We start from the raw sequence: 13,993 nt of genomic DNA, 5'->3' as shown, positions 1-13,993 counted from the left end.
AAATCGTCCCTTTAATATCTTTCTGCCCAAATATAATGACTTGTATTGAAGTATAATGTAATGTCCCTGTAATAATCTAATCCCTTTCTAACAATCCTCTTGTTCCAGTATATCCCAAACCGTCTAAATTATTATCTTTGTTTTTGTTTCTTTTTTTTCCTATTTTTCTCTAGTACTCCTTTACCCAGAAATGAATCAAACTAAGTGCATCTCCTTTCAGTTTATAGATACTTTTCAAACAATTCATCTTCCAACCATCCAACTTTCTCAAAAGCAGCATATAATCTTGACGCCTTATTGACATCAATACGACATGCCTTTTGTGCATCAGTTCGTCTAAATGTCTTGCCCAGTTTGATCTTGTTGACCTTTTCAAAAAAGAATCGTCTTTTCGAATCCATGTAGACAGCAATTGGCAATCTCAAAATACTAGCCAACACAATTTCAGCTGGATGTAAATTGGGATATTTCGACAAATTGGGATCTTGAGATAAGTCCATTGGTTGACCCTTCCATTCAATCTTGAGACATTTGGAATTGCTGGCGGGTAAGGTGGCTTGCGCATCGGGCGAATAGTCCGGTATGGATTCGTCAATTAACATTTGTTGTTGAATTGCGATGGGGATTGGTGTACTGCTGCCACTAGTTGCATTGCCGGGTGTATTATTTGGTCTGCGTCTCTTTTTTGGTGATGGTAGTGAAGAAGAATCCAAATCACTATCTTCATATGATTTAGGTAAACGTCTAGTACGTGTGCCTCTAGTTACTGTTGTAGTGTTGTCTTCAGTTAATTCATCATTTGAGTCGTAATTAAGTCTCTTTTTGTACCTACGAGTTGGTAACGATGCAATATAGTTTTTGTTTTCAATTGATGCATTGGTTGAGTACTTGTCAAGAAATTCAAATTGATGATTGTAGTATTTCTTGGTTGGTTTGATATTGACAGTGAGGATATAATCCTTGAAGTTTTCCAATTTGAATTCTTTACCGTTATTGAGAAATGATGGTTTGTGTTGATGTACTGGCTTTGGATGTTCAGTTTTGGTTTCATTGTCGGTGAATTGGGGTAACTGAATTGGTTTATTCAACTCTGCATTTCTTTGGTATGGAGACAATGGTGGTGACAAAGGTTGAGAAGTAGTAGAAGAAGAAGGAGTAGTTGAAGTAGTGGTGTTAGTACCAGTGGTTGCAACGTTGTTGTTGTTGTTGCTGCTGCTGTTGTTATTGTTGTTGTTATTGTTACTGTAGTATGATGGTAAATGAGGACCAAAATACTCAATTGGTTCATGTACTTTGATATGAACTGAAGATGGAGTAGATATTAAGCTTTTTGGTACTTTACTACTACTGCTGTTACTGTTGTTCTTCCCATCATGAGAATCCATAGATGATGGCAATTTGTCCTCAAAATTGTTGGGAGTAGGACAATTGGGTATAATACTACCATTGATATGGCTGTGATTATGATTGTTATCGTGTGAAGTCATTGGATAATAGTAGAATGACATTATAAAGCTATTTGATTGTATAAAAGAAGAAGAAAAAGATGGGGAAGAGATTAAATTTTTTTATTTTGATATTTCCATTTATCTATATATCTCATTAGTTTTGATGTTTCAATTTAAACGCCAGAAATAAAAGATTTGTTATGTTATTCTTACTGTTTGTACTGTTTATACTTCTTTTATTTTTATGTTTATTTTTGTAAACAGAATATGGAAAAAAGAAAAAAAAATAAAATAAAAAATAAAAAAACTTAAATTTCTTTTTTTGGTTTGTGTAGTTTTAAGTTAGGGTCATCTTACGCCATATGCAGTACTTAATATACACACCATCTGAGGTAAAAAAAAAAAGAAATTTAATTTTTCCATGAACAATGGATATATGCACAAGGGGTTAATTGATAAAAAATTTTCACCTTCGCTGGAGAATTTCTTTTATTGAAAACAAGGGATTGACTGAAACCCGAGGCCGTAATAATACTCAATTGTGAAAGAAGAAAGTGTCTTCTGAAGCTTAGATATGTTGTGAAAATTGTGGTGTAGAATTGTGGTGAAGTATATGCTGATAGCCTCACATGACAACCCAAACCCAGCGATAAGAAAAAATAAAAATACTATTACGCGATAAAGAGAGAAAAAAAAAGGAAAATTTTTTTTTTCGTTTCGGAAACAGCTGCATAGGAAAAAGAAATTCAAAATACGCATTACAATCCGTGGACCGTGATTTGTCATATAGAAATACATCCAAACAACAGTATTCTAGCCTAAGCAAAATAATTAAAAAGAAATGATGAGACACGACGCTTATGTTGGAATGGAGGGGAATTGGAAAAAAAGTTTCATACTGAGTGGGGCATTAGTAATTGAGAGTTATGCATATTCTCCGTATCCAGATGTTTCTAGAATGTTGTAGAGGGATATTGTAAGAGAGTGAATAGAAGGCATTGGAACGCTGTTTAGCGTGACGGATATAGTTCTAGTTCAGTAACAGTGTTAATCATGGTTGGTTGGAAGTAAGATGACCTTCAAAACAATAGAGCCAATGGCACAACCTGCAAAAGAAATGACAGTGCTTTTTTTCTTGAAAAAAAATTATGCAATGAAACAGGCGCTATACTTTTAAATACTACAATAGACTTTAGATTATGTGGGTTTATACCATTATGTTAAGAAGACATTAGTAAGACAAAAAAAATAAAAACGATATCTCCGTATTAGGAGTAAAACCTTTTGCCACAACCCGTAGTAATGGTTTGTATTTACAGTTCTTATGACACTGTATGTGCAATTCTTTACAATTGGTATTATAGTCATTCCTCAATATATTCTTTTGCTGTGCCTTATAGTCATTCCTTCAATAATGTATTATATGTATAACGCATGACACAAGATTTAAGTGTCAGACACTTTTGTGTCTGTGATGCTTTCTTCTTTTATTGTGCTAGTCACCCAATCAATCAATCAGTCAGTCCGTCAGTCAGTCCGTCAGTCAGTCAGTCCGTCAGTCAGTCACAAAACAAAAAAAGAAATTCCAAAAGTTGTTAGTTTATTTTTTCGTCGCATGGTCCAGTTTGTTATCGAAGTAGAGGAGGTGGGGTAGATTTAAGAGAAGGAAATATATTATACACTTTTGAGAATCCACAATACATCTGATTCCAGGAATTTTTTTACTTGGTCATGCCATTGGTAAACTAATCGATGTAACTGTCAACTTTTTCAAACTCAATTGCTAATACGGGCTAACTAATCCAATTGAATAAATTCCTATTCAGACCAGAAAAGATTGAAAAACAGGAAGAATTTTTTTTTTCCGTTTAGTAATGACGCATTATTTCTTATTGTATCCATGCTACTGCATATTAAGACTATTTCTTCTGTAAACACAAGGAATATTGAAATGAAATTTTTTATTTCTTCTTACATTTGACAATCCATTGATTGGGTATAACACTCAAATGGTACGATATGTTTGATGTTCCATATATGAGGACCAATAAAAGCAACATACAAATACACTTATGTCTTCAGATACGATACGATTAATAAAAGTTTAACTCAAGTGACTTTTAATACACTACTCAATAATTACACCTTTTGCTAGTAACTTTTTCAGTATTGATTGCTGTATATGTTAAAGATAGACACTCCCAAAATGACATAGAGGGGTGGCAAGAACATCTTTTCTTGAGGAAATCGAATTCATCATTCGATATCAAAGAAGCCAAACTTTGCTAGTTAAAATATTGTAAACCCCGATCTATACTTCCTAAATAGGATGCCTTATTATGTGATCCTCTCACAAAGAACAATTTTTGATTGTGCTTCCTCAGCCAATTTACTTGTCACAAAAGGGTGATATCTATTCTTGCGACACTGATTACACGACATAAACAAAAAATTTTATGTCTTAGGGTGTGTACCGTTGCCCAAAATAACGCTCTTTTCAAAGATCATCTGCATCAAGAAAACACTTATTTACTCTAGACCGTTTACATTCCCTGGTAAGAGTATGCTAAAGAGGATGGTCGACTATACTAATAGAGTATGTCTTGCCCCAATGGTCAGAAGTGGTGAACTTCCAATGCGACTACTAGCGCTCAAATACGATTGTGATTTAGTTTGGTCTCCGGAATTGATTGACAAGAAATTGATATCAACTACACGGGTTGAAAATACAAAACTAGGGACTATTGACTACATTGCGCAGAATAATCACAGCAACAATAATAACAATGCAAAGAAGCAAGCTCACCACGAGACTGTTGTTTTTCGAAAACACTCTGATGAAACTGGCAAACTCATTTTACAATTGGGTACTTCTGATCCTGATCTAGCAGTTGAAGCTGCCCAAAAAGTGGTGCAAGATGTCGATGGAATAGATTTAAATTGTGGATGTCCTAAATCCTTTTCAACTCATTCAGGAATGGGTGCTGAACTTTTGAAAACTCCTGATTTGCTTTGTTCAATTTTGAACAATTTGGTCACCAAAGTTGGTAAACCAAACGGTAAACCCATAAGTTGTAAAATCCGTTTATTACCCAACTATGAAGCGTCGCGGAAATTAGTAGAGCAAATTTGTTCAACTACTGGAATTGCTAATTTGACAATACATTGTCGTACTCCAATAATGAGAAATCGACAAGATCCTATCTGGAATTATTTACCCAAATTGATTCCCTTGATTGAATCATATGGAATAAGTGTGATATTAAATGGAAATTTCCAATCGCGGTTGGATTTAGAGACGATTCAACAAGCTTTAAATAATGATAGGCTAAGTATCATGATTGCTGAAGCTGCCGAATCCAATCCATCAGTATTTGTCAAACTGGAGAGTGGGAAATCAGTACAGCCACAACATCAATTAATCAACGAAATTTATGAAATTGGTTCAAAATATCATTTGTATTCCGGTATCAAATTTATGGTTATGAATATCATTCCTGGAAAATCGAAATATTATCAGAAATTCTCCCAACTGAAAAACTTTGAACAAATGAAGAAAGTCATTGATGAATTGAGCTCGGACGAAGAAGGGAAACTGAAGGATAAAATTTTCCAAATTATGAATAAACATTGTCAAAAACTGAATTTTTTCAATGATTCAGTTGCTTTTGAAACTTCTGTGGTTGGTCAACGACGTCAAGAAATTAAACAATTTTTTCAAAATTGGAATGAAGATGAAATGTTGAAAGATTTGAATGATTCTCCAACTAAAAGAACTATGGAAATACCAAAACATAAAGAAAAGAGGCAAAAGATACAAGGAGGCCATAAACAACAGAAGCAACAAAACGAAGAGACGTTTGGTATCGATGCGGATGCAAAACTTGAAGCTCAAGCTGTAGCCACTAACCAAGTAAATGAGCAAAAAGTACAAGCTGTTTGAAATTGATGTGCTTGGTGTATATAGGAAAAGGTGGATATCTTATAGAGTAATATACACAACAAGTCTAAATACACATTAGTTATGGATTTCTATTATAAACTAGCCCAAATATTACACATGTGTTTGCGGTATCACATCAATAAAATAATGCAATAACCATCTTTTATGTACAAAGCAAATCACTCTCATCGTAAAAGTTATCATACATCATCACCCCACAAGCTCCCCTATTTTTCCTATTTTTTCTACTTTAAGCTGTGCTTAATACCACACCATAATCCAGCAGCACCAGCCATCAACACACTCGAATAAGCCATAGGTTTCAAACCCCTACTACTTCTAAACAACGCACCAGCCAATGCACCCGCCACCACTGAATTCACGTCATCATGTTTACCCCTTACACCATCCAAACTAGAATCAATAAGATTATAAGTCAAGGCCAAAACACCAGCATTGTTGCCCAAAAATGGTCCCCTCTTGGTAATATTGTTCAAAATGTGGTTCAATTGAACTTTTCCTGGTGAGTTTGCTGGTAATGTTTTTAAACCATGTTGGAAACCTGACAATCCACCAAGTCCTAATCCAATAAGGTATACGGCACCAGTTCCATAACATAAATCATCAGTCCATGATCTACTAGGAATTAAACCTTGTGATCCTTCAACTTGGTTTAATTTTTCTTCTTCGAGATCCAAGTATTCGATTCCCTTGTCTAATCCAGCCAATGGATGGAGTAAAGCTGCGTATGAGGAGGAGGAGGAGCTATTGGATGTGTCGTTATTGCCGGTGTTGATTGAGCCAGGTGTTGATATGATGGTTTGGACATCGGAGACTTCTTTTGGATCGAATCCCAATTTCTCTTTAAGTGAGTCATCAGTTGATGATGATTGTTGTGGTTTACCGAATATCCAGGACATAGTGAGTTATGTGTGCTGTGTGTATATATGTATATGTGTTTACGAGATGAATTTTAACCTCAATACTTGATGATGTAATACGGGAAAATAGCTTTCACTTTTAGTGTGGAATCCGTTGTGACAAAAAGCAAAAGATTGAATGTGCTGATTCCCTGAAATGATAGATATAACCCAAACTTATAGCAATATCCACTTGTACTTGTATTGAAGTTTTCAGTCCTGAATGCAAAAACCGTTTGTCAATGAGTTCTTCAGGTTTTGAAAAATTAAAATTTTTTTTTGTTCGTTTTGGTTCTTCTGACTAAAGTAACTGATTGGAATGGAAATGCGACAATTGAAGATCTTGATGGGAAGTTGCAAAATACTAAAAGTTATATACCTTTATACATTGAATAGGTTTAGAAACTTGGAGAGGTCCAAGCTAGTGGCATAATATTCTGTCTCCATAGATATGCATTTTTATCTTCGAAATATTCTGCCACATTGGTTTTTATTGTGATGAAATACAATGGATATTCACTCTTCACTGCATAGCTCATACCCCTTGAAAAAACGGCACAAGGATTAGTGTACCAGCCCGTTATATTCAAACTTATACTGAATACTCACACTCTTCATACCTACTTATAAGGTAGTTGAGAATTTGCAATCGTTATTAATAGATGCATACGGACCTGCATATAAATAAGATCTAGGAAAATTGTCGGGCTTTTGGATTAACGATACCAATTCTACAGCACTCAATTCAACTAGCCAGCAAATCCAATACACAAGGATCATATTAAATTACTACGCAATGACTGATGCAAGCCCGCCATCTCAGCTAGAATCCTCCAATAAAGATTCAGCTACTCTACCACAGAGCAAATCAATACAAGATCAACCCGCACCACCAACAATCATAGAATCACAGATTCATCTAAATCTTGTCCCACCATTGAACTTCTCACTAGTTGAAGATGGTATTTATCGATCTGGCTTTCCCATGGAAATCAACTACCCCTTTTTACAACAACTTAATCTAAAGACAATTATATACCTAGGTGACTTGGGGCATGAAATATCCTCCTCTACCACCACCAAAAAGAAAAAAAAGAAGGATAAAGACGGCTCTACTGAGATCTTCAATCAATACGTCAATTGGATTGAGAGTCAAAATGGGATCACATTCCATAACCTCCTAATCGAATCATCACAAGAGCCATTCAACAAATCACAAGAAAATGAACAAAGCTTGAAAAGTTTAACCACAGCACTACATTTAATTCTTGATAAATCAAACTATCCCATCTTAATCCATTCAAATAAAGGCAAACACCGTACTGGATTGTTTATTGGGTTAATGAGAAAATTACTTCAAGGATGGTGTCTTTCTGGTATATTTGAGGAATATGAGAAATTTGCCATGGGGAAATTTGAATATGATTTGGAATTGATTGAAATTTGGCAACCGGAGTTGTTGATCGATGATACAAAGAAGCCAAACTTTGTACGATTGTGAAGCAATAAAAGTCTGAGAGTGGGAATCACAGGCAGGACCGTTTAGTGGGGTTGTAAGTATACGGTGTTATGTTGAAACATTGTGTGAATTTTAAAATTAGAGAAAGGACTGACTCGTTTGTAATTGTCATTGAATAACTTACCATGTAATGTGTACGCTATTCACCGTTGATTCTACAAATCGATACATTGGCTAGCGTGTTTGGTATGGACAGGAGCAGCTCACATTTTGTTTTCCAAGAATAATAACGTCTTTTGATTGTTCAATTGAATAGAGTCTCAAACAACAAAACTTAAACCTGTTCATGGAAAAAAAAAAGCGTGTGTCTTTAACCCAAATCGAGGAATTTATCAATAGGAAAGATTGAAGCTTTAAACTAGGACTCACTCCTTTTAAAGAATCAAGCTACTTATATTTGATGATACGATTGGTTGTAATGCAATACGAAGTGTATAAATGGAAACCACAATTTCACAAAAGTAAAGAAAAGTAGAAGATAAAATTAAATGGGTCTAAAAATTTCTTAAATTGGTATTCAACTATGTGTCTGTTAGATTTGTTCAGAGTTTTATAGCAAACGAAGTGGTAGCTATTTGCTTTACTTGTTGCATGCCTTCTTTTGGATCCTTCAGGTTTTTTTTGAGATACCGAATGAAGTGATTTCGAAGGTTAGTAATTTTTGAGTAAAGCTTATCGAAGGTTTACTTCAAAGTGGATGGCGGTCTTCCTTTCTTTTTTAATGAAAAAGGTTTTCATGTTGATGCTTTATGGTGAACTGTTTCTTGACAGCGTGGCATAAGAGGATATTATGTCAACTTAGTGTGATGATTATAATTGACCGCAATTGCAATTCCCGTTTGGTCGGTGTCACTAAGAAACTTGACTTGCACAATTTGATTTCGATTCTTTAATAGTTAAAATGGATATGCTGAATGTATTGTAATACTATTGACATGGAGCTTTAACATTTTCTTTAGCGATTATTTAATCACCGCTGTCACTTTCGTTGGTATCTACTCTTTCCTTGCCCGAAGTTTTGCGATCCTGCTCAGCAAAACTCAGTTTTCAATACTATACACATTAAAATAGAGATCAACAACGAGTTTCTCTACATGTTCCTATAAATAAATAAAAATTCCATTAATTACAGTACACACTATGAGTTGTTCTTCATTTCACGTAGTTTGTCCATCACTTTATCGGGATCAACCAACCCGGTTTTTTCTTGCACTTGTGGATCAGTTAACCTCATAAATGGGTTATACTGTAATTCATCACCAATGGTCGACTTACCGGTAGTGTATTCATTCTCCTCACAAAACAATTTCAACTTTACAATGGCGTCATTTTGTAAAATCTTGCTTGAAAATTTAACATTTGATTTGGTGTACTCGTGTCCTGGATAAACTTTAGTATCCTTAGGCAACTTCGCCAATATCTTATTCAATGCCACATTCATTTCTGCACCAGTGCCTTCAAAGAACCGACCACAGCCACTAATGAACAACGTGTCTCCCGTAAAAACAGCCTTTTCACCCGTTTTGGCATCTTTGACATAATAGCATATCGAATCTTGAGTATGACAAGGTGTATGTAAAGCAGTAATGGATAAATTATCCCCCAAATCTATCACTTCTTCATGTGATGGAGTATATGTAACCAATGGAGAATCCTTTCCAGCAATAATTGGCAAATCAGGATACTTTTTATGGAAATATGGGTTACCATCAGAATGATCATAATGATGATGGGTATTAACAATTGCTTTCAATTCATATTGGAGCTTCTTGGAATTGATATATGATGTAACTTCTTCAGGAACTGCTGAATCAATTAACCAAGCATTTTTCGATTTATCGTCAATTAACAAGTAAGAGTAATTATCCCCCAGCCCCCATCTCATAGGAATTGATTCAATATGCATTTTACGAAATTGTGTGATGGAATTGAGAACTCTTGAAGTTGTGAAAGACCTAAAGATCATTCAGTTGAAGATGAATTGTGTGCTAATTGTGGAGGCAAAAGTTCCGACATGAGCAACACTGAGGTACCAGAAAAAATGTTAAGCATCTTGTGAGCATAAACTCCGTTACTGCGAAACTTCTTTACCCCAACATTTCGGAGTTAAAATACACAAATTAACAACATTTATCAGCTATACAAGTTTTTAAGTATCTAGGAGCAACAAGAGTACCCCTTATACACCCCATTTCTTAGCTTCCATTCCCTCGGGTGGTGAAGTCTCAAATTCCTTATTACGAGCTTCTTCCCAATTAGTAGTCAACACTGTACCATTACTTTGCACATACGACTTCATCATTGCACGTCTTGAATCTTCATCCATATCTTTAAACAAAGTTTGGAAGAAATCCTTTTGTTCTCCATCTTTATCATCATCAACTTTAAAATTATTCCAATTGATTTTCTTTTTGGAACTGGTTGGATATGCAGTTGTGTCGGCTTCTTCTTGAGTGGTGCTGCCGTGTTCTTTTTCCAAAGATGGCCATTTACTCGGTGTCTTCTTTTTCAAGGTGATTTCCAATTTGGTTGAGTAGAGTTTGTATTTCGATTCCGCAACGTCGATTTCAGCATACAAAGGATCTAGATTGTAATTGTATTCAGATCCATTTGCACCTGGGAATGAGATAGATACAGAGTTTTCCTCAAAGTGGACATCTAACTTGTTTTCCTTGACGTTTTTAGCATAAATCGTAATGATAATCTCCTCGTTGCTTTGATACCAATCATCCCTAATCTTTACATTCAATGGTGCAATTTTGTTGATGACATCCACATTCGTTGAGCTCTTTGCTTCGATTTTCGGCTGTTCCTTTGGCTTCTGCTTCTCCTCATCATCATCAACTCCCAACTCTTCAATCTTTGGTACATCCTTCTTTTCCTCCTCAACTATATCCTGATCATCAGTTTGGAATACGTCATCATCATCACTTTCCTCAACATCCCATTCTGGATGATTCTTCAAATCAAACTCACATTTATTCTTCCAAAACTCAATCGTTGATTCTTTACAATCATACTCTTGAGCCTTTTTAAATTGTGATAAAGCCATCTTCAATTTCTTTTCCTGATAATATACCAATGCCAACTTGAAATAACACAAGCCAATATCTGCTCTTCTCCCTCTGTAATTTGCAATTGTAAATGCTGTAGAGATATCTCCTTTAGCTTGGTCTAAATTTTTCAACTTTTGATATGCTACTGAACGTTTGAGAAATGCTTGAAACGCTTGCGGGTTTTCCTTGATTGCTTGAGAGAACAGCTGGATGGCCCCTAGAAAATCCTTTGACTTAATTGCCTCGTCACCTTGTTTAATTAATTTCTCAATGGCCATGGCTGCGTTGGGTAGGTCTGGTGGCTACGTGTTACAAATTCTAGCTAATTCCAAATATTTCGCACACTTTTCAAGGGTTTCCTCAATTTTATATCCACTACACAATCTAATTCTAACCTACCAAATTCTATCTAAAAAGGCGAACTTACCTTTTGACTCCTTCCGTCTTTCTAAATTAGGCAACATTAACCAAAGTATAGTCATTGAGGTGTACAAAGCAATAAACACGGGCAATACAACAAATGTACCAACTTTTTCAGACAATAAACCAACAATGAAGGGAAATAGTGCTCCACCAGAAGATCCAAACGCAGTCATTATAGTCAAGGATACCAACTGAATTTTCCTGGGGATTAGACCCTTTTGTGCACTGAATGTAACTAACAATGGATAATTGGGTCCTATAAAAACTCCTGCTATAGAAACCAATACAGCCTCAAGAATAAACAATGCGATGCCCCATGTCAAACCTACTAATACAATCGATAATACTGAAATAACAATGACACCTCGCTTCAACCCGATATATTTGTGAATGGGGCGTGTTAGTAGCAATCTTCCTATTGTCAATCCTGCCCATAGGCCAGAAGCCACATAACCTGTAGTTTTCTCACTTGAATGCCTGTAGTCTAACAAGTAGGTGACAATCCAACCAGCTAAAGAAACCTCTGCACCTTGGTAAAACAAGCAAAAGAATGCAATCAACCACGTTACGTGGTTTTGTAAAGCCAAGATCATTTCCAGGCGTTGTTTGGATGTTGCATCTGCTGCTCCAGCGTCACCTCTATCACGAAGATCAGCCATTTCAATTCCTTCATGCACATGTTCATCATGGTCCCATGGCTTCAAGTCTTCATCTGCATTCTCAAACGAATAAAACAAGTTGAATCCTGTTACCACCATCATGCCTAACAAAATCAAGTAAACATAATGCCAGGCAATGCCTCTATTCACCATACTGGTTGCAATCAATGGCGATATTGTTGCACCGATACCATAACCACCATGATAGTAAGACAAATACGTTGATTGCTGATCCAACCGACTTAGAAAGATGTTACACTGCGCCGCAACCATGGCAAAGCCACAACCACCGAAAAAGAACCCAACAACGATAACGGGGAACACCGTACCACTAGATACTAAAGCATAAAATATACAACTGCACAAGTTGCCTACGGGGAAGCAATACCTCTTTCCCAACCATGGTTGAATTTTGTGAGACATGGAAGCCACCACTATGAAACCAACTGCATTACTGACCCAAATGCAGGAGGTGACTGCATAGTTGATGTTGTATGCCGCCTCAATGTAGGGCAATAATGCACCAGGCGCAGCATCACTGAACCCTCCAGTAAAGTTAAACAATACACACGCAAATATTCTCCATCTATTTTTTGGTGGGTTTGTTGATGTCATCAACACTTCACCAGTTAGTGGCTCTCTTTGCAGTGGTTCCAAATCATGGGAGTTGACAGACTGGTTATGTGATGATTGTCTAGTTACAATTTCAATTGAAGATTCGTCGTCACTTGATTGTGAAAAATCTCCTGAATCACGATGAATTGTTGATCTTGATGGTTCATAATGGTCAATTGAGTGACTTGAAGTACTACCAAATCTCTGCATGTTGAATCATTACCAATTGGAGCTAAACCTTTACGAAAATTGTTCCCATAGGTGAAGTGTTTGTTATTTATAAGGGATGCGGTATGCTCACCCACCCCACTTTGCTTATTAATAATTAAGAGAGACTGAATTAATTTTCGGAAGAATACAATAACATACAAGAGATTTACAAGAGAGCGCAAACTAAAAATAGAAATTGTGCATTAAACCTTAAGAAGCAATAAAATACCGAGGGATCATAAAACATCACTTATTTCTAATCTTCACCAGCAGCTGCAATCAAATCCATGAATTTTTCTTTCGACACGTCTGTCATCAATTCTTCTTTTCGGCTTTGACCAGCTTGGACTTTGCTAATCTCTTGATTAGTTTTGAGTTGAGTAGCCAAGACGGCATTGAAAAGTTTGACTACACCCTTTTGGGCAATCTTTTTCATCTGTCTCTCCTTATCCAAAATTTCCCGTATTTGATTCGAGTCAGATCCTTCTGTAGCAGCTGGCAATAATTGTTTTATTCTATGCTTGTCTTGAAATTGCTTCTTTTCTAATAATAATGCTCTTTTTGCTTTGTTTTCCAATTTTTCACTCTCAAGTTTCTTTAAGGTGGTCTTATTTCTTGCTAATATAGGATCCTTTCTATTATATGCTTTCAATTTGGAATTTATAATCGAATTAAACGCATTTGCGAAGGATTCTGATCCATCGTCTTTGTTCTTCTTTTGCTTCTTCTTCAATGGGAAACTATCATCTTCTTCCTCTACTGAATCTACCTCACTATCATCTTCTTCTGAATCATCCTCGCTTGATACATCAGCAACATCTACTTCGTCATTCTCGTCTAAATCTGACAAATCATCTTCGATGTCCTCTGAACTGCTTTCTTCTGAGCCGTTTTCCTTCTCGCTCAGTTCATTTGAGGAATCAGATGGCTGACTACTCAAGTCAGTAGCTTTCGAAGTGGTATGTGCGGGAGCAGGTTTCCCTTTGTTCTTTAGTATAGATTTAGGTTTATTATTGTTTGGCATTATGGGTGTGTATCAGTTGGTAGTGAATAAAGTGAAATACTCATCTCGAAAATCCCATCGCCATATTGACCTTTGTGACTTTGGAATTGTTGCCACTTCCACGACACTAATTGTTGCGACATAGATCAAAAACATAAACAAAACATTTCCACAACAAATTCAAAACATAAACCCTA

At 36.0% G+C, this 13,993-nt stretch overlaps 8 protein-coding genes across 8 annotated transcripts; 2 read left to right on the top strand and 6 right to left on the bottom strand. All coding sequences in view use genetic code 12, as the record gives it.

Moving 5' to 3' along the window:
• Positions 1–221: 221 nt before the first annotated feature.
• CORT_0C06510 (hypothetical protein) lies at positions 222–1,508 on the bottom strand (the record flags this gene model as incomplete). Its single annotated transcript, XM_003868880.1, has 1 exon — positions 222–1,508. One exon carries the CDS (start codon positions 1,506–1,508, stop codon positions 222–224), a length of 1,287 nt encoding a protein of 428 aa, XP_003868928.1.
• Positions 1,509–4,011: 2,503 nt separating this feature from the next.
• On the top strand, positions 4,012–5,391 carry CORT_0C06490 (Smm1 dihydrouridine synthase; the record flags this gene model as incomplete). The annotated part of the gene is made up of 1 exon (XM_003868879.1): positions 4,012–5,391. One exon carries the CDS (start codon positions 4,012–4,014, stop codon positions 5,389–5,391), a length of 1,380 nt encoding a protein of 459 aa, XP_003868927.1.
• A 245-nt stretch (positions 5,392–5,636) lies between these two features.
• Positions 5,637–6,311, bottom strand: CORT_0C06480 (Tim23 protein; the record flags this gene model as incomplete). The annotated part of the gene is made up of 1 exon (XM_003868878.1): positions 5,637–6,311. One exon carries the CDS (start codon positions 6,309–6,311, stop codon positions 5,637–5,639), a length of 675 nt encoding a protein of 224 aa, XP_003868926.1.
• A 796-nt stretch (positions 6,312–7,107) lies between these two features.
• CORT_0C06470 (Oca2 protein) lies at positions 7,108–7,812 on the top strand (the record flags this gene model as incomplete). The annotated part of the gene is made up of 1 exon (XM_003868877.1): positions 7,108–7,812. The coding sequence occupies one exon, from the start codon at positions 7,108–7,110 to the stop codon at positions 7,810–7,812; it is 705 nt and encodes a 234-aa protein (XP_003868925.1).
• Positions 7,813–8,968: 1,156 nt separating this feature from the next.
• Positions 8,969–9,796, bottom strand: CORT_0C06460 (Glo2 protein; the record flags this gene model as incomplete). Its single annotated transcript, XM_003868876.1, has 1 exon — positions 8,969–9,796. One exon carries the CDS (start codon positions 9,794–9,796, stop codon positions 8,969–8,971), a length of 828 nt encoding a protein of 275 aa, XP_003868924.1.
• A 213-nt stretch (positions 9,797–10,009) lies between these two features.
• On the bottom strand, positions 10,010–11,164 carry CORT_0C06450 (Sgt1 co-chaperone protein; the record flags this gene model as incomplete). The annotated part of the gene is made up of 1 exon (XM_003868875.1): positions 10,010–11,164. The coding sequence occupies one exon, from the start codon at positions 11,162–11,164 to the stop codon at positions 10,010–10,012; it is 1,155 nt and encodes a 384-aa protein (XP_003868923.1).
• Positions 11,165–11,281: 117 nt separating this feature from the next.
• Positions 11,282–12,793, bottom strand: CORT_0C06440 (membrane transporter; the record flags this gene model as incomplete). The annotated part of the gene is made up of 1 exon (XM_003868874.1): positions 11,282–12,793. One exon carries the CDS (start codon positions 12,791–12,793, stop codon positions 11,282–11,284), a length of 1,512 nt encoding a protein of 503 aa, XP_003868922.1.
• Positions 12,794–13,049: 256 nt separating this feature from the next.
• On the bottom strand, positions 13,050–13,817 carry CORT_0C06430 (Rrp15 nucleolar protein; the record flags this gene model as incomplete). Its single annotated transcript, XM_003868873.1, has 1 exon — positions 13,050–13,817. The coding sequence occupies one exon, from the start codon at positions 13,815–13,817 to the stop codon at positions 13,050–13,052; it is 768 nt and encodes a 255-aa protein (XP_003868921.1).
• Positions 13,818–13,993: the final 176 nt, after the last annotated feature.

Source organism: Candida orthopsilosis, assembly GCF_000315875.1.
Source record: "Candida orthopsilosis Co 90-125, chromosome 3 draft sequence".
NCBI classification, from domain to species: Eukaryota; Fungi; Ascomycota; class Pichiomycetes; order Serinales; family Debaryomycetaceae; genus Lodderomyces; species Lodderomyces orthopsilosis.
The sequence above is the reverse complement of the archived record's forward strand: the minus strand, read 5'-3'. Positions and strand labels throughout refer to the sequence as shown.